General features: G+C 60.5%; 2 protein-coding genes across 2 annotated transcripts in view; one reads left to right on the top strand and one right to left on the bottom strand.

Moving 5' to 3' along the window:
- Position 1: 1 nt before the first annotated feature.
- Positions 2 to 2934, top strand: CSTB (cystatin B). Its single transcript, XM_086676088.1, has 3 exons — positions 2 to 158; positions 2311 to 2412; positions 2581 to 2934. The coding sequence occupies exons 1-3, from the start codon at positions 93 to 95 to the stop codon at positions 2707 to 2709; spliced, it is 297 nt and encodes a 98-aa protein (XP_086532214.1). The 5' UTR covers positions 2 to 92; the 3' UTR covers positions 2710 to 2934.
- A 4526-nt stretch (positions 2935 to 7460) lies between these two features.
- Positions 7461 to 23669, bottom strand: part of PDXK (pyridoxal kinase) — a 33225-nt gene continuing 17016 nt past the window's right edge. The window contains exons 3-11 of the mRNA XM_086676087.1: positions 22490 to 22594; positions 20820 to 20903; positions 19765 to 19811; positions 18825 to 18910; positions 18206 to 18251; positions 15514 to 15625; positions 14436 to 14572; positions 12813 to 12879; positions 7461 to 12528 (exon numbers count right to left, since the gene is read on the bottom strand). Coding sequence (XP_086532213.1) covers positions 12416 to 12528; positions 12813 to 12879; positions 14436 to 14572; positions 15514 to 15625; positions 18206 to 18251; positions 18825 to 18910; positions 19765 to 19811; positions 20820 to 20903; positions 22490 to 22594 — 797 coding nt within the window. The 3' untranslated portion in view covers positions 7461 to 12415. The remainder of the gene's footprint in view (positions 12529 to 12812; positions 12880 to 14435; positions 14573 to 15513; positions 15626 to 18205; positions 18252 to 18824; positions 18911 to 19764; positions 19812 to 20819; positions 20904 to 22489; positions 22595 to 23669) is intronic.

Genomic DNA, 23669 nt, shown 5'->3' with positions numbered 1-23669 from the left:
CTAGCGTCACGTGACCGTCGCCTGCTTTAAGCGGAGCGGGCGCCTCGGGCCGGGGTTCCGCTCTGGCCGCAGCTCCTCCGCCCGCCGTCAGGATGATGTGCGGGGCGCCCTCCGCCACGCAGCCCGCCACGGCCGAGACCCAGGCCATCGCCGACCAGGTAGGAGGGAGCGGGTGGGGCTCCGGAAGGCGCTCCCGGCTGCGAGGCCTGCGGGTGCGAGCCTGCCCCTGGGGTCCCCGGGGCCCCGCCTCGGTTTCCCCTCTGCGGCCGCAGGCAGGTGGTAGGAGGGTGGGCCGAGCGGGCCGGTCGGGGCCAGAGCGGGCGGAAGCACCCGAACGGCTCCTTCGGCGCGGCGCCCCTCCCCTGCCGCCAGCCCGCTGCCCCCCGGCCGCCCCGGGCCTCGCTCGGGTGGCTCCACCGCCCGACCGCAGTGCAGGCTGGTGACTCAGCCCCACGAGACCCGTGAAATGAGGAATTCGCAGGGACTGCTGCGCGAGCCCCGCCTGGGCCGCGGCTCCCGGCCCTGCCCCCGCAGCCCCTCCTCGCCGGGAGCGGAGGGTCCTCTCCGGTCAGGGGAGTTGGAGCGGGTGTGAGGTCATTTGCTCCTGAATTTGGTGTGAAAGTGACCTGTGGCGGAGGTGTTGCTGCTGGCAGGCACCGAGGCGGCCAGCCGGTCTGCTGGAGGTGTCTAAGAGGACAGGAGCAGGGAGAATCCCCACCTCTGCACCTGGTGCTGCCTCCTTTCTGGAGCACTCTGGGGCACGCAAAGGGAGCGTCTGTGACTGACCCCGGGTCAGAAGACATTCTGCGCCGTCCCCCGCCCCGTGAGCAGCGCCACCAGCCCTGGGCGCTTGGGCCTTGGGCCTCTGTGCCCCCTTGGCTGCAGCCCAGCCCGTCTTTCTCCTGGTCAGTCCTGGGACGATGAGCTCCCACTCTGTAGGGAGGGGCCGGGCCTGGCAGTCGCGTTACCTGTTCTGCCACCTGGTGCCTGGGTTTTCTTTCCATTCTTTGCCAGCGGCCTGGGGCTTTCGGCCCCTCCTGAAGCAGACGGAGAGAGGTGAATCCCTCCCAAAACCCTGGGCCGCTGTGGGGGTGGCACTCACCCCCCAGAACCACCCCTCCCCCCCCCCCCGCCCCCCGTTTCGTAAACTGTCAGCAGAGTCCACTCCCTGCAGACCTAGCTGGCGTTTTGCACAAAGAAGGGGGCTCCTGTGTCTGAGTATTTAGACACAGGTAAGCCCCACCCTGGAGAAAGGCACTCGGCACAGTGAGCACCGTGAGTTGCACAGATAAGATAAGGATCAACTTCTGCCCAAAAGCTCTACATCTTTTTTTTTTTTTTTAACGTTTATTTATTTTTGAGAGAAAGAGACAGAGCATGAGGGGGAAAGGAGAGCCAGGGAGTTACAGAATCCAAAGCAGGCTCCAGGCTCCGAGCTGTCAGCACAGAGCCCGATGCGGGGCTCGAATTCACGGACCGCGAGATCATGACCTGAGCTGAAGTCGGGCGCTCAACCGACTGAGCCACCCAGGCGCCCCACGAAAGGCTCTACATCTTAAGACGCAGTAGGGGCACCTGGGTGACTTCCGACTTCGGCTCAGGTCATGATCTCGCTGTTGGAGAGCTTGAGCCCCGCATCGGACTCGCTGCTGTCAGCTCAGAGCCGGCTTTGGAGCCTCTGCCCCCTCCCCCCGCCCCTTCCCCACTCACGCTCTCTCTCTCTCTCTCTCTCTCTCAGAAATGAATAAACATTTAAAAATAAAATAAACATGCAGTCAAGTGCATTTTACCTGCGAAGCCCTGTGCCTGCCGCCTCCGGTGTCTGGGGACACATTTGGAGGCTGTAATGCCCTCCGGAGAGGAGCCGCAAAGACACTCATGACCTCTCTAGACTAGAAGGGGAAATTTAAATCTATGACTGAACTTAGTTTAAAATTTCGAATTTTAAGAGGGAATAATTACATACAGCCGCTTCGTCAAACTGTTCGGCTGTGAACTGGAAAGGAAAACGGGACGTCAGCTCGTATATAGCGTCATGATGGAAATTTAAAAATCACCCATGCCTAGAACACGAAGGGCCAATGACTTGCTCCAGCACTCTCGCGGGAGCCGGTAGATTTAAGGAGCTTTCCGCACTCTATCGGTAGAGCTGACCGTGTAATGCCCCTCTCCGCTCTCAAGAACGCTCTTGCTGGAGAAGATCTGGAACGGGCGGGCGCAGGAATCCCGTTTGTAACGTTCGTTCCGTAGGAGAACTAGGCTGTGTGAGGAGGGAAGCCACTAAGTTCTCTGTTCTGTCCCCTCCCCTAGGTGAAGCCCCAGCTGGAGGAGCAGGAGAAGAAGAAGTACACTACCTTTAAGGCGGTGGAGTTCAGGAGCCAGGTGGTCGCAGGGAGGAACTACTTCATCAAGGTGAGGGTCAGCCGTGGGCGGGGGTGAGGGGGGTGGGGGGGGTGGGGGGGCAGGACCCCGCCCCTCTCCGGGGCCCTCCTCATGCAGGCTGGTCCGGCAGGGGCACTTGGGGTCAGAGGTCCTCCGGCCTGCCCCTCACTGGCCTCTCTCCTCTCTGTCCGTCTCCAGGTTCAAGTCGATGATGATGAGTTTGTGCACATTCGAGTGTTTCAGAGTCTTCCGCACGAAAACAAACCCTTGGCCTTGTCCAGCTATCAGACCCACAAAGCCAGGCACGACGAACTGGCGTATTTCTAGTTCCCGCTCTGAACATGGCCCGTCTGTGTGGTTCTGTCCTCTGTGGACACGTCTGGGGTCATAAACGGGTGCCATTTCTTCACTGGGGGTGGGGGTGGGGGTATTGCGCAGCTCTTCTGACTTGCGTTGGGAGAGACAAAGTCAACCCAACCAGCGATCTTAATTACTTTCAAAGAAGGCTTATATTCTCTTTTAAATACATATTTTTAAGTCTTGGCAAATATATTCCTTCGTCTTGGGTTTTTTTGGCTTCGTCGGAAACCACAGTCCCGTATAGAAGCGTCAGGAAGCATGAGAGTGGCGTGCTAATATGGTTGTTTGACGGCCACGTGACCGCTGTGCCACGTGGCGCCCCTCCTGGGTCACGTACTGGCCTGAGCTGGCCGGATACCTCTTCTACCTACAGAGCTGCCTCCCGGGGGAGTCGCTCAAGGTCCCCGCAAGTGGATGGTAGACCCAGGACTCCAGGAGCCTGTGCTCCAGCCACAGCTCCCCACGCTCAGCTTTGACCGTGTCCTGTCTCCAGGCCTTAGTCTCCCCCATAAAATAAAAGGCTTTGGGCAAATCTGATTCTAGAGCATTAGCTCTGGATGTACTTAGACGCACCAACACACCACCCTTACACCCCAGTAGAAACACACACGCGTGTGCAGAGGACGCCATAGGTGTACGTGTACGTGTAGAATAGTTGTGAGGCCTCGCTGAGCACCATCCACCTGGAAGGGTTCTTGAACTTAGCCTCTGAGCATCTGGGCAACGGCACATCTCCGGTTTTCGACACGGGGTCCCCGCCATGAGCGAAGGCAGTGCAGTGGTTTGCCCTGGGTCTGTTTTGCAAATAAAGCACACGCGCATCGTTGCAAGAGTAGGGGCTGAGACGTCTGTGTGGTTCAGGTCATGGCAGTAAACCATCCCCGAGGGTTCCAGTTGGTCTCAAATCACCACATCACTCTGCATCGGCGGTGTGTGGCGCTTGGTGCCGGGTCGGCAGTGCAAGGCGCGGGCTGTCCGGATCGCGAGGGAAGGAAGAGCACACCAGGGTCGCAGGGTGAGCAAGCAGCTTGAAAGCGGCAAGAAGAGGGGCGCCCGGGGGGTCAGTCGGTCGGGCGTCCGACTTCGGCTCAGGTCGTGATCTCACGGTTCGTGGGTTCGAACCCCGCGTCGGGCCCAGCGCTGACCGCTCGGAGCCTGGAGCCTGCTGCCGATTCTGGGTCTCCCTCTCTCTCTGCCCCTCCCTCTGCTCTCAAAAATAAATAAACATTGGGGCGCCTGGGTGGCGCAGTCGGTTGAGCGTCCGACTTCAGCCAGGTCACGATCTCGCGGTCCGTGAGTTCGAGCCCCGCGTCGGGCTCTGGGCTGATGGCTCAGAGCCTGGAGCCTGTTTCCGATTCTGTGTCTCCCTCTCTCTCTGCCCCTCCCCCGTTCATGCTCTGTCTCTCTCTGTCCCAAAAATAAATAAACGTTGAAAAAAAAAATTTTTAAAAAATAAATAAATAAACATTAAAAAAAAATTTAAGTGGCAAGAAGAACACCTTAATGCCAGCTGTGTGTGTCCCAATCTCCGTTCTTGAACTAGAAGAATGAAGAGCTTTCCCAACAGGCTCTTGTTCTTGGTAGTGAAGCAATTTGGGGTTGAAATGCAGACCTAACAGAGAGAGAGGAGAGAGAACCCCAAGCAGGCTCCACAGTGTCAGCACAGAGCCTGACGCGGAGCTCAATCCCATGAACGTTGAGATCACGACCTGATCCAAAAATCGAGAGTCTTGAGGCTTAACCAGCTGAGCCACCCAGGTGCCCCTCCCCCCACTTCTAAGAGTTATTGATACATTAGCAATGTCGTGCCTCAGTAAGTCACAAATATTTTCTCCAAGTTGTAATTTGTTTTGAGTCCTAGATTAAAAGCCCGTCTCCAGACCCAGACTGTAGAGAAACTCACCCGTTCCTCTAGAATTTTAATTTTTTAAATTTTTTCTTATGGATTTGGAGAGAAATAGCAAGTGGGGAGGGGCAGAGAGAGAGAGAACCCCAAGCAGGCCCCAGTGCGGGGCTCGAACTCCACGAACCATGAGATCATGATCTGGGCTGAAGTCAAGAGTCGGATGCCGTCTGAGCCACCCAGGCGCCCCTAGAATTCTAGTTTTTTTTCCAACCCTTGTATGTTGGAGCCACGGCCCTGCTTTTGCAAGGACAGAAAATGTGCATTAATGCCATTTCCGGGCAGCTCCGTTAGGGCCTCCGAGGCACCCCGCCTGGTAATGACGGATTAGTGACACCAACGATTGTGTCCAGTGCACAAGTGACATCAGTTATCTGTTCCTCTATCTCTAGGCTAACGTGCGTCTGCTCCCTTGTGAGCCGGCTGGCTGGATCTGTGCCGGCACCGGGTTCTGGGAGCACTCCGAGACCGGGTGCTGCGGGGTGTGCTCTGAGCTGGGGAGGCTCTGCCAGGGCAGAAGCAGGGCATGCACGGCGCACTGACCTGTTCAGCCCGAGCAGGGGCGCGGGGTCAGGCCTTGGGAAGAGTGACATTCGCCGAGAATCCCGGGTGGAGGAGAGGAGCCTCAGCTGAGGGCAGCGGGGGGGGGGGGGGGGGGGGGAAGGTGCCCCCCTGCTGGCCCGGGGAGAGGGTGCTTGGTCCCACCCGGGGAGCATGAGGACTGGGGTCTGACTCCCAGCGGTGGGACCGGTCCCTGTAGCAGCCTTCTCGGTCCTGGAGAAACACAACACTCGGGGGTGAGTGGAAGAGGAGTGCTTAGTAAGGGCCCCCCTCCCCCGCTCCTGTATGCGCACTCGCTCGCTCTCTCGCTCTCAAAAAAAAAGCGGGGCAGAGGATGAAAAATTCTATAGTGAAATGGGCAAAGACCTGAACAGCCACGACAATCTGTAACACGTCCACACAATGAGAAGAGCAGAGTGAAACCACGTTGGGTGCCGGTCTCTGTCCTGCCCCACAGGCAAACGTCCGGATGCGGGCCGGGAATGCAAACAGGTACAAGCCCTTCGCAGACACCCGGGTGACCTCTCGGGACTACACGGCCTGCGCCCTTCCCGCTGGCGCTCCCCCGCACGTTGGTCTGTGAGCCTGGATTACTGGTGCGGATATCTCGGTCATTCACTCCCCCGACCTGGCCACGGGCACGGAGTCCCCAGTGGCTGGCACCGGGCAGGCAGTTGACAAAGTGACCAGATAACGCAGGTCCGTCTGTCCGTCCCGACCTGCCCTGGCCTCTCCCGTAGCGGCTCTGCTCCAGCGTCCGACCCAGTGGGGCCCACACCTGCCCGAGGCCAGGCAGCACGCCTCAAAAACCCAGGGGTGCCCGCCCCTGTGGGGTGAACTTCGACCAATTGGAGAAGACGGGAGAGATGCCCCCGCTTGACCACCTGGCCAGCTAGGTCACACGCTGCCATGCATCTTCTCCCCGCCTTGTCCCTTTTCCTGTTCTTACCGGCCCCTTGAGAGGGCACCCCCTCCCCCCATACCACTTAGTGCAAGGGTGGGGCCCGGGCTCCCTTCCAGGAACTCGGCCTGAGGGAGCCCCGGCCGGTGTGGTCTCCAGGGTGGGGCCTGCACCTGAGGCCAGGCTTCCCGCCCTCCCCAGGGGACGTCTGCGGCAGGAATCCTCCTGATGGTTGAGGTTCATGGCCGTGTGTGTCCTCCGCTGGACATCTCATGCAGAGTGTCAGAGAGGGAAAGGTGACCGTGTCGGGACTCACTGGGCTTCACCCCCATCCCCATCACAGGAGGCAGTGGGTTGAATAATGTCCCCCCGGGATATCCCTGGCCCAGTGCCTGGAGCCTGTGGATGTTGTCTCACAGGGCAAGGGGACTTGTCAGATGTGATTAAGCTAAGGGTCTTGAGCTGGAGAGGTGATCTCGGACTCTCTGGGGCCCCAATGTCATCCCGGGGTCCTCAGAAGAAGAGGCAGGGGTCGGGGTCAGACTGAAGCCATACCACGGCTGTGAAGTCATGAGGGCCCCTCTGAAGTCTGGAAGAGGCTGGGCACATTCTCCCTGGGACCTTCCAGAGGACCCAGCCCCGCCCACCTATTTTTGTACAAGTCTGATCTCCAGAGTCGCTTTAAGTCGCTGCATTTGTGGAAGCGTGCCACAGCGGCCACAAAGGGTCGTCCACCAGGAGGGCCTTGCGGGCCAGCTAAGGGGCACAGGAGTCAGCAGGGGGGTGGAGAGGCGGAGTTCAAGGTGTTCCAGACATGAAGCAGATCCCTCGTCCTCTCCTACCCTTCTCCTGCTTTTCCTTCCAGGGCAAGGGGCCTGGCATTCTGGAGACTGCCTGGGGAGCTGCTCACAAAGGTGTGGGTGAATCACAGCACGGGAGCACAGTACCTGCCTGGCCTGTAGGACCGGCTTTCACCACCCAGGTGTGAAGGGATTGAAACCCAGGAGCTGTGACATTCATCAGGGATGAGGCCGGTCCTTGGACTCTAGCGGGGCTGGGGGCGGGGCCTGAGAAAGGGAACCCACCCTCCTGGGAGCCCTGCCCGCAGGAGGAGCTTAGAGGCCAGCCCCCAGGGCACAGAACAGAGTGGGTGGGACAAGGGGACCTGGGCCACCGTGGGTGGGTTGGGCAATCTCTTTCCCTTAAGACATAGGTGTTTACGGCCTCAGCTCCCATGCTTTTCAGCAGTCAGCACTGCTGGGCTGGCTGGCTGGTGGCAGGGGCTTCGGGTACCAGGGGATAATTAACGGGGGGTTCCTGAGGCGGGAGGAATCGTTGCACTTCAACACCATGGCCAGAAAAAGATTTATTTACGGATAATCATAAGTCAGTAGGACCAGCACACAGACACGGCCTCTACAGCGCCGACAGGGACTTTACAAACACGTGCACAGGACGGAGGGCTGGAGACCCCAGCACTGGAGAAACCACCCCCTGGCCCTCCCCCGCAGCCGGGCCCCAGGGGCAACGTGCTCCGACCCGAGGGGGTCACACAGCCTCCACAGTCCGAGTTAATTTCCAGGAAGGCCCAGGCCAGCACCCGCTGGGCTCTGAGTCAGCACCTCAACCCTCCTGTCCGCCCAGTCGTGCAGTCATTGGCTGGAATCCCAACTAAAATTCGACATCAGAAAGTACGCAGCTATGAAGCCAAAAGCACTCAAAACATCCACACACTCTTCATCTTGGAGCCTACACGTTGTACGTTAGGAATTCACTTTCAGTTCCCCAAACAGGAACATCTGTGCTACCCGTCAGGACAACAGGCCCACACGCTTTGCGGGGCGCACCAAGGCACCCTTCGCTCCCCACCTGTGCTCTTTGGGATGTCCTGAAGGCCACTGCCAAGCCCGCCAATTCTCCCTTTCTGCCCCTCTCCCCCGCCCCGCCGCACTCACCCCTCATGCCGGGAGCCGAGTCCCGCACGAGAAACGAAATGTAGTGGCTCTCTGAAGCCAGAGGCCCTGTCCCACAGCTCGGAACAGTATGGGGGTGGGGTGCGCCCCGCTCCCTCCCCAGACCGCCGGGCTCCGCGGAGCAGACGGAGGGTGGTAGGCCCTCCTCACCGTCAGCCCCATTCTGCTGCACCCTTGCCATCCGGCTCCCCAGGACACCTGCAGGGCAACGAGGGACGGCCGGGACAGGGAGTGGTCAGGGGCTTCAGGAAGTCTCTTCCCACCAGAATGGGCTTCCGGAGGCAGAAGGTGGAAACTTGCCCACCGTGGTGTGGGGGCTGCCCCACCCAGGGCTCATCTGCAGCCAGGGTTCAGCGACCGAACCAAGTGGCCTGCTCTGAGCACAGGGCTCTGCTCTTCTGGGACAGCAGGAAAGCTTCTAGAACAGCTGTTTACTCTGCCAGAATTTAAAGAGAAAATTCTAGGAAGAACTTTCCATTCATACAAAGCTTGGAAATATTCTCGAAGTCAGAACTAAAGTTAACTCTTTAAACTCCGTCTTAAGCAAAGGAACATGTGGTGGGTGGTGTCTGTGAGCACGACCTCTTAAGACAGGCAGGAATGTGGTTTGTTAAGACCCTGTGCTTTGGTCAGAGTCTCCCCTCAGTAAGACAGGAAACGTCCTGCACCGAGAATCACCTGCAGAAGTCCACGGGGAGACTCATGCACCAGAAGCCCGGGATTTTAGGAACCTGGCCACCATGGGGCAGCACTGAGGCCAGCCTGGGACACAGACCCCGAGGCCCAGTGCCTGTCACTAGCACTAGAGCCCCGTGCACTACGCCACGGGGTGGCGATGTGTGCAAGCTCCAGGCTGGGGCCTGCCCCGCCCCCTGCCAGCAGAGGGTGGAAGTGCAGGGCTGGATTCTGCAACCTGTGGGGGGGGGGCGTGAGGGGGGGTGGAGGGGGCTCTATAAACAAGCACTCAAGGTTCTTGACACTTTTCACCCTCAAAGGCCCCCTGACCACCCGACCGCCCCTGCCACAAAGCGACTGCAGCACACACACACAGACACACACACACACACACACACACACACGCAGCACCAGCTCCCTGGCCGCATGTGTGCACTTGGGTCACTGTGCTTTGAGGGTCCAGCCTGACCAGCACCCTCGGGGCAGAAATGAAGTGGGAGGTCTCCTGGGCTCCCAGAGCTGCCCTCCCAGGGATGGGGGTCCTTCTGAGTGCCCACCCGGCACAGGCACCTAACGTGTTCCCTCTGAGCACACGGGACCCGGCTCTGAAGGAAGTCCTAATGTAAACAGTTCACGGAGTGGCGGGATGAGAGAAATCACCTGCAGCCGGTCGGCGGGAGCTGGTGCGGAATGAACAAGGGTGGGCTTGGTGGCCACGCCCCTCTGGGGGCAGAGTGGCGTCTGGGGGCCCCACGGCTCCCATGAGACTCAGACAGCCAGGACCCCACTCGCAGCATCTGGCCTGCACACTCGCTCCTCTGCCCACTCAAACTTCCTTCCCCGCCTTCCGGCCCCGGCAGGTGCTAGGGTGGGGGGTTCCTACAGAAACCCTGTCCCATGGGGACATGTGCACGGAGACCGCAGCAACCTGCTGGGGGGCAGAGAAGGAAGACCGAGATTCTAGCTGTTCTGGTGCCGGAATCCAGAGTGCTCACAGGTGCCTGCGATTCAGGCAGACGCAGCCCCGATGCCCTGGGGCAGGTGGTCCCATCAAAGGGCAGGAGGGATAAAGGAGGGGGCGTGCTCACAGCGCAGGTCCGACAGCTAGAACGCTGTCACCTCCTTTACTGTACATTTCAACTAGCAGTGAACGTGAGGTCCAGCAAGGAGGGAATGGCAGTCAGGAGTGGCCTTGGGACACCCAGTGAGGCCAGGGCCCCCCCGCCTGGCCCTGCCCCACCTGCCTGCTCCCCAGAGGCAAAGATTCACCCTTCGGGGGCTCCATCACACAGCATTACTTTCCTGGACGGTGAAGGCGGGGAGGAGGGGGATTCTGCATCGACACGGGGACTCGGGCATCATGTTGCTGGCGGGGCGCCCTGGCCTCCGTTCTGAACACGAAAAGCACGCCAAACCAGGCTCAGTCCATTGTAAAGTTAGACATTTAAAAAATTGGTTCCGACAAGGTCAAGAACAGCACAACAAAGCATCATTTTTACCATTGCTGACATACATTAAAAAATAACGCAGATTACCACGATGACCTTAGCAAGACTTGGCAATGATTTGAAAATGGTTTTAAAAAAAGAGTAGTTTGTAATTCATCTTTAAGGCCTACAGAAGCTTTGAAAAACCATATTGAAATCTGTACTCTGGTAATAAGCAGGCGACTTAGGACTGATACACTTCTCATTTTAAAATATATAATTATTACTTTGCATGTTACTAAACTATGGGAAGTAAAAACAAAGATTTACTCTAATTTGGACCCAACCTATGTAAAAAAAAAAAAAAGAAAGAAAGAAAGAAAAACCCGCTGCTAGTGACCACGGCTGACCTCTGGGTGGGAAATTCTAAGCACAGACAAGCCAGGGCCTGCGTGTCTGCGCAGGACCCCGCCCAGGATGGCAGTGGGCTCAGCAGCAGCACATGGCCAGCGCAGCTCGCTGGGAGAAGCTGCTGCGGTTTCTACGGGAGCCCCGCGCCCTGCAGGGGCTCTTGGGATGCCGGGGTCCCGCTGCTGGGGGCAGAGGGCTCAAGACCCCCACCACTCCCAGCGGTCGGGGCTTCTCGGTCGGAGGAACTTGGGATGAGAATGTCCGAGATCCAGCCAGAAAGCTCACAGTTTCACAGGAAGTTTAGGGGCGGAATAACTATCGTTCTATGTACAGTTGGGGGAACTAAAAGCATCAAGTGTAACACGAAGCCTGAGCCCCTGAAATAAAACTTAAAGAACAGAGGATCGGCGTCTGCAGTGTTCCCAAGGCCATGGTACACACAGAGTAAGCCCCTACGCCCTACACGGTATCCTCACGGTGGGTTTTCCACCATCTCGTTGCAGAGTGATACCATGGCCCGTGCACGGGCTGCCGGGTGCTAACGCACGAGAGCAGACACTCAGGACGTGGACAGACTGGGAAGAAAGAAGAGCAGGCGGAACGGCACGGACGCTGGTATTTCTTTGTTTCGGGGAGTTTGCAACAGAGTGAACACCGCCCTACCCGGGAGGTGGCAGTGGATCCTGGGGACACTGGCCCTGCTGCAGAGGAGAGCGCGGGCTGCAGGAGAGGACCCGCCTGTGGGACGGGGAGGGGGCCCCCCACTCTGCAGGCTCTGTCCCCTCCCGGCCGCAGGCTCCTGGGGGAGGCAGACCTCTGCTCTCCCCCAGGCGGCGCGGAGAGGGGCACCCTCGCTTGCAGCCACGCCTGGGGGTGCCCCGGGCAGTAGACACCTGGCCTGGTGTCGCAGCCCGAGGCGTCTGAGAGCTGCTAGCCCGGCGCTCTGCCCCGGCCCCTCCCCCGATCTGCCAACACCCTCTCCTCGGAGAAGGGGCTCAAGCTGTGGCTGCCTTTCAGGGGGCCTCACGCCCCCTGGCTTCCGGTGGCACGGAAGGCAGGACTGAGCGGGCAGGGGCGAGCGCACAGGGTGACTGGCTCGTGGGGTTACATATGCCAATGGTATCCACGGCCCTCTACCCGTCTCTGCACAACCACGTGGCACGAGGCATCTGTCGCCAGCCAAGGGTGGCAAGCGCGCAGACGTAACCCGGCGTGCCATAGACCAGGTGAGGTTTCCGGCAGGAACACAACGGGCCAGTCTCGCCACGGGCTGTTCCAGCCTCGGGAGCCCTTCCTCATCCCCGGTGCGCGTCTGGGCCAGCTGGTCTCGACCTGTTCCTGCAGTGACACAGTCCCTGGCGACCTACCCCACAGCTAGGTGACAAACGAGACTTCTCAAGCAGGAACAAAGGGGGTCGGGTCACAACGACAACAGAGGCATTTGGCAGGATTCGCCCAGACGCAGATGGTTAAAACCCAACTCTTCCTCAGGGACGCACAGACTCCAGGACTTTCCCCGGCCCTCGCCCGCCAGGGATGGGACGCCGCCGGGGGGCCCACGGGGAGCGGGGTTCCCGGGAGGCCCAGGAGCCCTGGGGGACAGGGAGCTGGGTTCCCAGAATTACAGATTTCTGTGATCGCTTTGTGACTTTTAAAAAGCACGACCAGCACGTTTTCACAATTAAGACCGGTTGAGGCTGGACACTCACGAAAGAAAAAAATATCAAGTTTCGGTCACGGCTCTAAGGCAGATGCTACGTTTTCACAGGGACGACGATGGAGACACCGACACGCTGTGCGTTGGGAGGTGGCACGCGGGCCCTCACAGCACCGCGGCCTGGACCACGATCTCCGGGTTCTCGATGTCCTTCTTGCTCTGGACCATCCTCAGCTCCAGCTGCGACGGGCTGGGCTTCAGTCCTCCCCCTGCCTGGGCTGCAAGACGAAGCGTGGGTGACAGGGACAGACCAGAAGGCACTCCAGTTTCGTGCCCCCTTCCCTCGCCTGAGCCCTGATGGTCCGTGTCCCCTCTGGGGCTCCCGTGTGGGGCACGAGCTCCGCAGGCTAGCAGAGGCGGAGGGAGCCTCGGGACCCCGCCGTCGGCTCCCTCCCTCCCGCCTCCCCCCTCTGCTCTCATTGCCGTCTCCTCCCCGCTCTGCTCTCAGTGCAGTCCCCCTGCCCCCTCCGCTGGTGGGCTCGGGGGCCCAGCCAGGAGGTACCTTTTGCACATGCAATGGTCCGCTGCAGAACGTGATGCATGGCCGACAAGGTCTTCTCACAGGCCACCTGCAGGGCGGGAGATGCGCACATGTGGTCGGTGCTGCCCAGGGCCCGGATGGGATTCTCCGTTCACCCAGACCCTGCCTCCGCCCCGAGATAGCAGGGCACTGGCTTTACCGTCACATGCTCCCCATCAACCTTCCCTGGAGAGCTGAGCAGATGCCTGCGTGCTAAAACTAACCACCTTCCTCCAGACCGTGCCCTCTAGGGGAGGGCTGGGCTCTAGCACTCCTCGGTACTGTCTGCCGTGCAGTAGACGCTTAATAGGTGTTTCTGGAAGGAATTAGTTATAAAGAGTCTTCGTCAAAAATGACTCCTACCCCAAAGTTGGCCAAGGTCACTGCTTACTGGCACCTCAAAGTCAAAGACCCGGGGCTTAGCAAGAGCCGGGGAAGCGAGTGGAACCCCCTCCCGCCCGACCCGGGGACGTGCCGAACCCGGTTTGGCCTCAGGTGGCCCAGCAGCAAGGTCTCCACTGCGCACCAGATGGCCAAGGTGCCCTGTACCAGATGAAGATCCCACGGCTGCCAACGGCAACAGCAGGTCTGTGCTCCCCCTGGTCCCTGGGGGGCAGGGGGGGCTGGCAAGGACACAGCAGGTCTGTGCTCCCCCTGGTTCCTGGCGGGGAGGGGGGGGGGCAGGTAAGAGGGGCAGGGCTCCGGTCCAGCCCTGCGTCTCACAGACAAGCTAACTGATGGGATGGGAGAGGCGTGCCAGCCTCCAGCGGGTAGAGGCAGCTTTAGGGGCATCCACTTCCAGATCCCGACCTAGGGCTCCTCCTTCCCTCGGTGGACCCAGCACAGACGGGGGCGTGGCTCCTCTCTAACCACCCTGCACAGCTGCCCTTCCCGAGCACGTTCTAGAGACGGGAGGCAGGCCCTGACGGCCACCAAGTAAGTGGGGAAGGAAATAACAGAGGGGCCGGGGACAGCCTCGTGCACAGCTGTCCACTTGCGTGGTTCCAACAACGTTGAAGGAGGCCACGGCACGATCTGACGTCACGAAGGAACTTTCCCGCACGCCGTGCAGAACGCAGCCATCACTCCGGAGCTTAACCACGGGGGCACGCGGCCCCCGCCACCCCACACCCCCATTGACAGAATCGGTAGCAAGGTATCTGCTTGCCCAGCAGAGCCCGCACACAATGGCTTTATCTCCGTACAAACGCATCTGTGGACGTTTACACACAAAGCAAGGGATGGGGGAGGGACGGACAGACGCGCAGACAGTGCCTGACAAGAGCTGAGCCCCTCTGCAAGTCTGACTTCGGAGCCCTGTCCCTCACGCCCCCGAGGGGGCTCCCAGCCTCTGAGTCTCTCGACTCACCAGGGCGATGACATCTTAGGACCAACTTTCACCGGGCTGCTCTCTGGGAGACGTTCCTAGTTCCGGACCTACCGAGGCTGCGGTAACCCCTCCCAGGCTCTGCCTTCCCGGGGCTCACACCTGCTCCACGGCCCGACAGGCCGACTCCAGCGTGTGGTACACGGGTGGCCTGTTTGAGCCCCCGCAGAACCCAGATGGTCCCCGATGGGGGCAGGGCGGGGGCGCATCCTGCTGACCTTGAGATTGTTGGGGTGCTTGTGTGTCCATGCCAGGAGCATGGCGGCAAAGAGGTCCCCGGTGCCCACGAAGACCGCGTCGACCTTGTGCATCTCCATCCGGATGCGTTCCGTCACCACAGAGCCATCGGGGTTCCCTGGAGGAGAGCACAGCCGATGGGCCCCGAGACCCTGGGCCAGCAGAGAACGAGCCGCTCGTCTGGGAGCCAGCCTGCCCCCCTCCCCGCTCCTCCCCTGCATGGTGGCAGGGAGGGCTAGTGTCGCCTGTCACAAGGGAGGGAGTAGACGCCAGAACCCCTAGCAGGATGGCCCGGGGAGAGAAGAACCGCACAGCTGGGCGTGAGGGACCAGCACGTGTGACCGGGTGCGGAGGGAGCCCCAGTCCGGCGCAGTAACAAGGGCACCGATAGCCGTGGGGGCCGTGAGCTTAATGAAATGGTATGGGAGCGCACAGGGGTATGCGCGGGGGTACACGGGTATGCACAGGGGCACATGGGTATGCATGTACGAGGGTACGTAGGTGTGCACGTAGGTGTGTGCATGGGTTTGTGCACAGGGGCATGCTCTCTCGAAGACACAGAGGGAGTGGTGAGAGAGCTCCGTGCTCTCTGGTGCAGCGGGTGTGACCCCAGCCTCCTGTGTCATTTCAGCACCCCGCAGGAAACACCAACCCAGGCGGTATTTACGTGAACCGACAGTCGACAGGTGAGGCCGCACAGGCGCCCCCGGCTCTGTGGGAGGGGACGGTGTGGACGCCTGGTTCCCCAAGCCCCGGGCCCTAGCCGGGCCATCCACGTGACCCTGAGCCTGTAAGACAGATGCTCTCCTCGAGCCGACGGCATGTCATGGGTACCGAGAGCTCGCCGCTCGGTGACCGCGGGGAGGCCTCCCACACCTCGACTCACAGAACCCTCTCTCGGTTTCTGTTCTCAGTGTGTTTAGGGGGTGACAGGAGTTCAGGAAACCGACCGCCTGCTGAGTGAGGCCCAAATTCTCTTCCCTACGGAGCCTAAAGCCAGGGAGGCCTCCAGGAACCCGCGGCGAAGAGGCAGGAGGGAGCCAGGGTCGCAGGACTTACGGATCCTCTGGCTCCCCAGCGCGATCAGGTAGTCGCTGCCCCTCGGGGAGGGCAGGTCAGAGCTGGTGATGACCACCGTGTCGGGGCCCATGGCGTGCAGCACGTCCATCACCTGCCGGAGCACAGGACTGCGTCAGCCACGCCGCGGACCCCTGCGCCAGGGCTCCCAGCAGCCCGAGCAGTCAGGTCCGACCGGCGGGAGGACGCCCTTCTACGGGGTCTGACTTGACAGAGTGGACACCAGAGGCCGAGAACACGAGGAGTGGCGCCCGGGTCCCGCCTGCCCCCCGCCAGCCCGGGCATGCCGAGTGGCAGCTTTGGCCGCTTAGAGCCACCACCCCGATTCCCTCCCACGAGCACACCTGCCGGGCCCCACACTCTTCCTGTGCCCACATTCCAGAGGAAGGCGTCAACCAGGCCCCAGACTGGCTGTCCTTTCTCATCTGGCTCCAGGGCGGCAAAACCAGGCCCACCATCAGGCTGTCACGTCCTGTCCACTCTGGGAAGCCACTTGTTCCCTCACTCGTTCATTCAATGAAGCTCTCCCTCTGTGTGCCCAGCAACACGCTGGCGGCTGGAGGCTCCCCGGCCTCCCACGACACACACGTTGGGACAAAACACCCGCTGGGCAAACCGGGGGCTCGGGAGAGCACCAGCTACACCGGAGAGGGGTGATCCTCTCGCCTCCGTGGGGGCAACGCCAGCTAAGCCCCGCGGGCCTCCCACCCTGCACGGCTCACTGTGGGAAGCTGGGAAGGCTCTCGTATGGACCCCGAAGCGTGCGTAGGCGTTCAGAGCGTCTGATCTTGGCCCAGTGTGGACCCCGAGTCAGGCTCCCCGGCCCAGGAGAAGCCTCCCGAGTCCCAGCACGTGGCTACGTCCCCCCCTCGTCAGCCTGGGGCCTGTGGGCTGGGGAGAAGACAGGCCAGGGGGTCACGTGACGAGGAACAAGCTTTCTGCAAGTGGCTTTTCCTTCCCTCCTTGTACAAGGGCCTCAGAGCTGGGCTGGTGACCGTGCCGGCAGGCACCCTCCACTCCAGAGTCTGGGGCAGGCTGTGGGAAACGTGTCCCTGCCACACACGTGGAGCGTGTCTCCTACCCGGCCCCCACCCTGCACGAGGCACCACACAGGCACACACCGGGAATGCCCTGCAGTCCTCGGAGCACACGGACACACAGCAGAGGAGGGTCACCTGTGACCCCAGACCACCTGCTCTCCTGTCCCGGTGTCACCTGACTCTGAGGCCCCCGGGTACTGTCCCATCTCAGAGCGAGACCCTCAGAGCAGAGAGGAGGGCATCCTCTTCCCCTTGCCACAGTGAGCCCTCTGCACATTGGGGAAACAGAGGCCCCACAGCCCCTCGGGCCCGGGTGTGGCCAGGACTAGACCTGGCGCTCGGATTTGTTTCCTGGATGATGGAGAGAGCATGCGCGCCTGATGAGGCCCCGTCATGACGGGGCGAGGGCCCTGGTGTGCGGTACCCGGGTCTGCTGCTGGGACACGTGGCCCAGGACTCCACGTGAGAGGTTAAACGACAGACAGGCAACAAGTTCTACAGGGGAAAGTTGAAGAGCTTTGGAGAGGAAACCTTGCCTACCTCACTTCCAGCCGTCCCTCCCGTCAGCGGGCCCTGTGGCTTCCAGACGTGCCCAGCCAACCCCCAAAGGTGTGAGCCAGCTCCTGGCCATAAATCTCTTCATGCACGCATGCACGCACACAGGCGTTTGCACACGTGTGCCCAGACACGCACACCACCCCACATATGGGCACACGCGCACTCCCTCTCGCTGGTGTCGGACGGACCCTGACTGGCCATTTCTGATCCCTGCTTCTCTGACCGTGCATAGGCTGGGGTGGTGGTGAGCGCGTCTGGAGGGCCGGCCCCTGCCTCTCCGCAGACACACAGGTCACGGGTGCGCGGGAGAGCCGCACCCGGCAAGCTGGATTCACGGTACCTGGCACACAGCAAGCACTCACTAAATGCCGTGACCGCCACGGGCTGAACTGTGTCCCCCCGAGACGGACGCTGGAACCCTAAGCCCAGAACCTCCGAGCGTTTCTGATTTCCTCGAAAGGAAACACGGTCCGTGTAGATTCGAGCTGAGACGAGGTCACTAGCGTGGGCCTGGGTCCTATCTGCCTGGCGCCCTTAGCAAGAAAGACGAGGACACAGACACACCGCGGGGGCCCCTTGAAGACACAGGCAAAGGCTGGTGACGGGTCTACAAACCCAGGGGCGCCAAGGATGGCCAGTGGCTGCCGGAAGCTGGGAGGCTGGCAAGCAATGGGTGCCTCCCTGCAGGTTTTGGGCCGAAGACAGTCCCACCGACACCCCGATCTTGGCCTTCCGGCCCCCAGAACCGGACAGAACGCACTTGTGTTGTTGTCAGCCACCCGGTCTGTGGCACTTTGTCACGGACGCCCCGGGAAGCTCCCACGGGGACAGCCGCAGTGCGCAGAGCAGGCGGGGGATTACGCGGACCCAGACAAGCACTATGGCTGCAGCTGCCCGACCCAGTGGCTAAGACAGAATCTACAGCACGTCCCTCAGGCCCCACCGGGCGGCTGGCTGGGAGCTGGGGTGCTGCCCACCTGGGGTGCCCATCTCCCCTCCCCGAGGGCATGTGGCTGTCCCCTCCCCACCACGAGCGGTACACCTGTCCCACGCCAGGCCTCGGAAGGTCTCCTTACCGCTAACGCTTCTTCTTGACTGTGGATCTTTCTGCCGCTCAGTAACCTGGAAGGCAGATGAAGCGCGGGTGAGACCTTGCTTCTCTGGGTCCTGCTGGAAACATCTCCGAAGCTCCGGTGGCTCCGGGGACCCCCTCCCATCCCCACAGGAACTCAGTGTCTGCTGGCCCCGTGATGGCCCCAAGGACCAGTCAGGGGTAACATTTAATAGCAGCAAGGGACAGCAGCACACAGCCGCACTTAGTGGCCAGTGAGGGTGACCGACATCCACGTGGGTTTTGGAGCTCCAGGTGGCCGCCTGCATCAGGTGGCGTGGGATCCCCATCCCATGGCCGGTGTCACCCACATATGCCCTCAGCCCCTCCCCTTTCTGTCCCCAAAGGCTTGTGCTGCTCGGGGAAAACGGCTGGGGGTCAGCATGACCACAGGAAGTCAGGGTGAAAATAACCACCCCCACCGTCATCGGGCCAGGGCACCGGGTTGGCCCCCCACTCAGAATGGCCTGCCCCCCACCCCCTGAGGCAGGACTTCGGGAGGAGGGCCTCAGTGGCCTGACCGGCTCCGGAACAGCCCTCCCCATGGGGAGATCTGAAAGCTTCCGTGGTTGCAAGTTACTTACTCAGCCTCGAACTGGTTGGGGGTTATGATGTCTGCTACCGGCACAACCTTCTCTTTGTAAACCGGAAGGAGGTCCTCCGGAACGTACTAGAGGGCGACAGGGACACAGGCTGACGCGTACAGCAGAGGGAACGAGGCCAGCGAGCGTTTGCTGAGAGCCCCGCGGTCCAGGCTGGAGACCCGGAGCCCCGCCGTGAGCCCCACCGCGGGTACGAGACGCTGGTGCCCTGCGGCTAGGCCGGCACGCGCTCACCCGAAGGCCCCGGGGTCCTGGGGTAGGGCCGGGGCCAGCGCCCTCCGTGCCCCACACGCCAAGCTCCCCTGCTGGCCACGGGGTGACTCCTACCAGCGGACTGACGGCACCCCACCCTACACTAGTCGGGGGGGTAAGCTATGGCCCGTCTGCTAAGACACGGCTAAGGGGGAAACAGGAAAGAAAGAACATTTGTGACACACAGAAACTACAGGAAATTCAGATTTCAGGGTCCGTGTGTAGGATTTTATTAGGAAACAGCCGTGTCCGTTTGTCTGCAGACTGTGACTACTTTTTTCTTGAGATTTTATTTTATTTATTTATTTTTTCAATATATGAAGTTTATTGTCAAATTGGTTTCCATACAACACCCAGTGCTCATCCCAAAAGGTGCCCTCCTCAATACCCATCACCCACCCTCCCCTCCCTCCCACCCCCAAGGTTTTATTTTTAAGTCATCTCTGCACCCAGCATGGGGCTCGAACACACAACCCTGAGATTGAGAGTCGCAGGCTCCACCAGAAGCCTGAACCAGGAGACGTATGGCCCCAAACGTCTACTCTCTGGCCCTTTACAGAAAACCTCGTCTGCCGACCCCGCTTCCCGGCAAGGATGATGTGCACCCCCAGAGCGGTGTCTCGCCCAGCGAGACGTGTGCACTTGGATTAACGTGCCTGAAATCACTAACCATGGAGCCTTCGCCGTTCCATTTGTCGCCCATCACGGGGTCGCACACTGCGGAGGCAGAAAGGGCATCTGTTAGCACAGGGTGAGGCTCCCGAGAGGAGGATGCTTAATGTTTATTTCTGCTGTTAAATTTCGCGTGTGCGGCCGATCCTCGTTTCCTGGATTCCACATTTGTGGTCCGAGGCCAACTACTGTGATCGATTTCTGACAATCGTTTGTTTGCGCCTTTCTCGAGAGTGTGGCACAGAACAGCATCCCCTTTCCCTCTGGCCCCCACGCAAGCACGTTCCCTTCCCACGACGGTCCACGTGCCGTGTGGGACCTGCCGTGAGGCCAGCTGAGGGTGGGGACCGGTGCGGACACCTGGGAGGCCCGCGCCTCAGGGAAGGCCCCCGAGTCTGCGCGGCTGAGGCAGCAACGACGCACCGGTACCGCAGGGGCCCCCGAACCCAGCTACCGTTCGCGACGGGGGGACCCACACGTCAGGCCAGGATGGAAGAAGTGTCACACGTGGTCGGACCCTGCAGAGGCCTGAATGTGCACGTCTGAGTCCCAGAGGGGAAAGAGTAACCGAACCGTCCCACGTGTGTCTTGCCCGGAGAGGCCTCTGTGTGGGACACGCTCAGGGCTGGCGCTGCAGCCCCGGGGGGTGGGACGGACAGGCGGACAGGCCCGGCGTGCGCCTCAGCTCTGTCCCAGCTGGGTGTCCACCATCACCTCACCCCCGCCCCTCCCTGGGCAGGCGCCGCCCACGACATGCACATCCACCCCATCCTCTCAGGGGTCAAGTGTGGCCACCCAGCCCCCCCCCCCCAACACACTGCACACACGGGCACACGTGGACACGGATGACAGCACGTATATAACCCGCTTCTCTGCCAGGGTCACCGTGAGGACATTCTGACCCCTTCCCAGAGCTCTGAGCTTTCGGACCAGGAGAGGCGGGACATGAAGGAGGGGCGTCCGGGAGGAAGGAGGTCGAGCCCCCGCTCCCCGGGTCAACCCCACTGGACAAGGTGGCGCCCCAGCGTGCACGCGGGAAAGCCCGGCACCTACCGTACACGAGCCCCGAGTTCTGCCGCTTCAGCTCCCGCACGATGTCCACCACCGAGGCCAGGAAGGACTTGTCTCTCGTGTAGCCTGTGGGGCGGGGGGGGGGGGGACGCACGGGCCACCCTCATCAGAAGGCTCCCATCCTGGCCGCGGCCCAAGGAGAAAAAGCACCACCAAAACCACCTGCTGCAGGGGCGCCCGGGGGGGCTCGGTTGGCTAAGTGTCCGACTCCTGATCTCAACTCAGGTCGTGACCTTGCCGTCGTGGGATGGAGCCCTACGTGAGGCTCCACACAGAGCAGAGAGCCTGCTTGGGATTGATTCTCTCTCTGCCCCTCCCTTGCTCACAAGCAAGCGCACGCTCTCTCTCAAATAAACTTAAAAAACAAACGAAAAAACCCCATTCTGCTCTTGAGAAAGGCAGGCAGTTCTCAGATCCTGTGACCAGGGTTAAGACAAAGTGTCCTCAATATCTATAGTCCCTGAGGGGACACTATGCATTTCCCAAAAGTAAAGTCAAGTTTTATTTTATTTTTTTTAGAATCTTTTTTTTTTTTTTTTTTTTTTGAGAAAGAGTGCATACACATGCACAAGTGGGGCAGAGAGAGAGACAGAGAGAATCCCACACTCAGTATGGAGCCCGATGAGGGGTCTCAATCCCACAAACCATGAGATCATGACCTGAGCCGAAATCAAGAGTCAGATGCTCAACTGACTGAGTCACCCAGGTGCCCCATCAAGTTTTAAACGAAGGGAAAAAGCCATGAGTGATAGGTGTACAAAGAACGTTTTCTTTTGTCTTTTCCATTTTATTTAGAAAAATCATTTTTAATGTTTATTTATTTTTGAGAAAGACATAGTGTGAGCGGGTGAGGGGCAGAGAGAGAGGGAGACATGGAATCCGAAGCAGGCTCCAGGTTCCGAGCTGTCAGCACAGAGCCCGACGCGGGGCCCGAACTCACGAACCATGAGATCACGACCTGAGTCGAAGTCAGATGCTCAACCGATTGAGCCACCCGGACGCCTCTTTTCCGTTTTCTTTTTTTTTTTTTAATTTTTTTTTTTCAACGTTTTATTTATTTTTGGGACAGAGAGAGACACAGCATGAACGGGGGAGGGGCAGAGAGACAGGGAGACACAGAATCGGAAACAGGCTCCAGGCTCCGAGCCATCAGCCCAGAGCCCGACGCGGGGCTCGAACTCCCAGACCGCGAGATCGTGACCTGGCTGAAGTCGGACGCTTAACCGACTGCGCCACCCAGGCGCCCCTCTTTTCCGTTTTCAATAGTAAGTACATTCACTTCTAACTACGTATATAAATGCAAATAAATATTTTTACCGTTACGGTGACTCACGAACCAATGTGCCAAGTGGCAGCAAGTTGCTTACCTGGGTGTTTTCACTGCCAACCCCCCACGTATCCTCCGACCCTGCACGGGTCCCAGAAGCCCAACACGGCTCATCTGAGACAGCACCATGGGCCCCGGGCATCCAAGGCCACGCGACTGGGGCACGGCCGTCATCAGGGCACCACCAAGTTCTCGGCGGCACAGCCCATCTGTCCTCGAAGGAGGCAGGGGCCAGGGTGGAGCCCGGGGGCGGGTCCCTCCCCAAGCCCAAGCCCCACCGGATCGAGGCCCACGGGTCCAGCACCCAGCTCCCCCGGACACTTACCCGTGAGCACATAGTCATATTTATTCACGTTGTTCAGCTTCAGGCCTTCGTACAGCTCCTGGAGTTCATTGGAGTTCAGCACTTGACCTTTCCAGTGTGGGTAGCCTGGGGGGAGAGCAGGACAGTCGGGGCCTCGACACCAGGGCACACACGTGAAACACGGCCTTCCCCGACGGCCGGCTGCGGCCCAGACACTCGCTCACCGGCCCTCGATGGTGCCATGCTTTGGTGGGTCCCCCGGACACCGTGCACCTCAAAGCCCCCCACAAACACCGCCGGCTCTCGTGCTGCCCCAGCTCCAGGCCCCCTCCCGCTGCCAGCCCCTCCGGAGTCAACCCAATGCAGCGAGGCCGGTCAGCTTTCCACGCTGGCCTGAGCAGCCTGTGTCGAGCAGACACGCAGACACGCCCACAGCTGCGCACCTTCTCCCGGGGGCGCCCCCGCCCCAGGTCACGGCGGCTGGCTCCGCCAGCCCCCGCTGTGCGTGTTTCCCCCATCCGGGCCGCGTCGCGTCCTGCCAACCCAGCCCTACAAGACTGAGGCGGCCACCAAGGCCAGCCCCAGGTCAAGGCGTGACCAAGAGCCAAACGTGAAGTAGGAGGAGGCTCCGACGCGGGCTCTCGGCCCTAACGGGTGCCCCAGGTGAAGTCCTCGCTCCAGGCTCGTGAGCAGGCAGGACTGCCGGCCTCCTAGGGGACCGTCCCGCCATGCAGGAGGACCCCTGCCCACCGTGGGCCCCCTGCAGCTGACCCATGAAAACCTGGTCCTGGCGGCTCTGGACTGTGTTCCTGATGCCCGGCTTCTCCCCACAGGCCTTTACCCTGGGCTGTGTTAGCTCTTTGTGCTGAGTCCTGGGAGGTCCCCTGGCACACGGGGGTCCATCCCTAAGCCCTAGGAATGAGCCTCCGACCCCTTGGGCTCCAAAGCATCCCTCCCCCAAAGCACACCCACCTTTTGTGGGTCTCCACACTTCCCATCCCCAGTGGGGTCTCTGACGTTAGCGGCACCCACACCCCTGGCGGCTTGTCTGAAATGCAGATTCTCAGGCCCTGCCCAGCCCGTGAGTCACAGTGTTTGGGGGCGGGCCCGGCACTCAGTTTCAGCAAGGCCTCAGGAGGTTCTTGCGCACACACGCATCTGAGAGGCACAGACCCAGGGCAGGGGGTCCACAAACGAGGGC

The sequence above is a fragment of the Puma concolor genome, chromosome C2 (assembly GCF_028749965.1).
Source record: "Puma concolor isolate L17-30 chromosome C2, mPumCon1.1.hap2, whole genome shotgun sequence".
NCBI classification, from domain to species: Eukaryota; Metazoa; Chordata; class Mammalia; order Carnivora; family Felidae; genus Puma; species Puma concolor.
This window is presented reverse-complemented; position numbering and strand designations above follow the sequence as displayed.

Excerpts from the sequence above, each read along its gene's own strand:
- CSTB (XM_086676088.1), top strand. The coding sequence starts at position 93 with ATGATGTGCGGGGCGCCCTCCGCCACGCAGCCCGCCACGGCCGAGACC. Across the intron at positions 159-2,310 it reads CCCAGGCCATCGCCGACCAG|GTGAAGCCCCAGCTGGAGGA; the intron begins GTAGGAGGGAGC and ends CCCCTCCCCTAG. Across the intron at positions 2,413-2,580 it reads GGAGGAACTACTTCATCAAG|GTTCAAGTCGATGATGATGA; the intron begins GTGAGGGTCAGC and ends GTCCGTCTCCAG.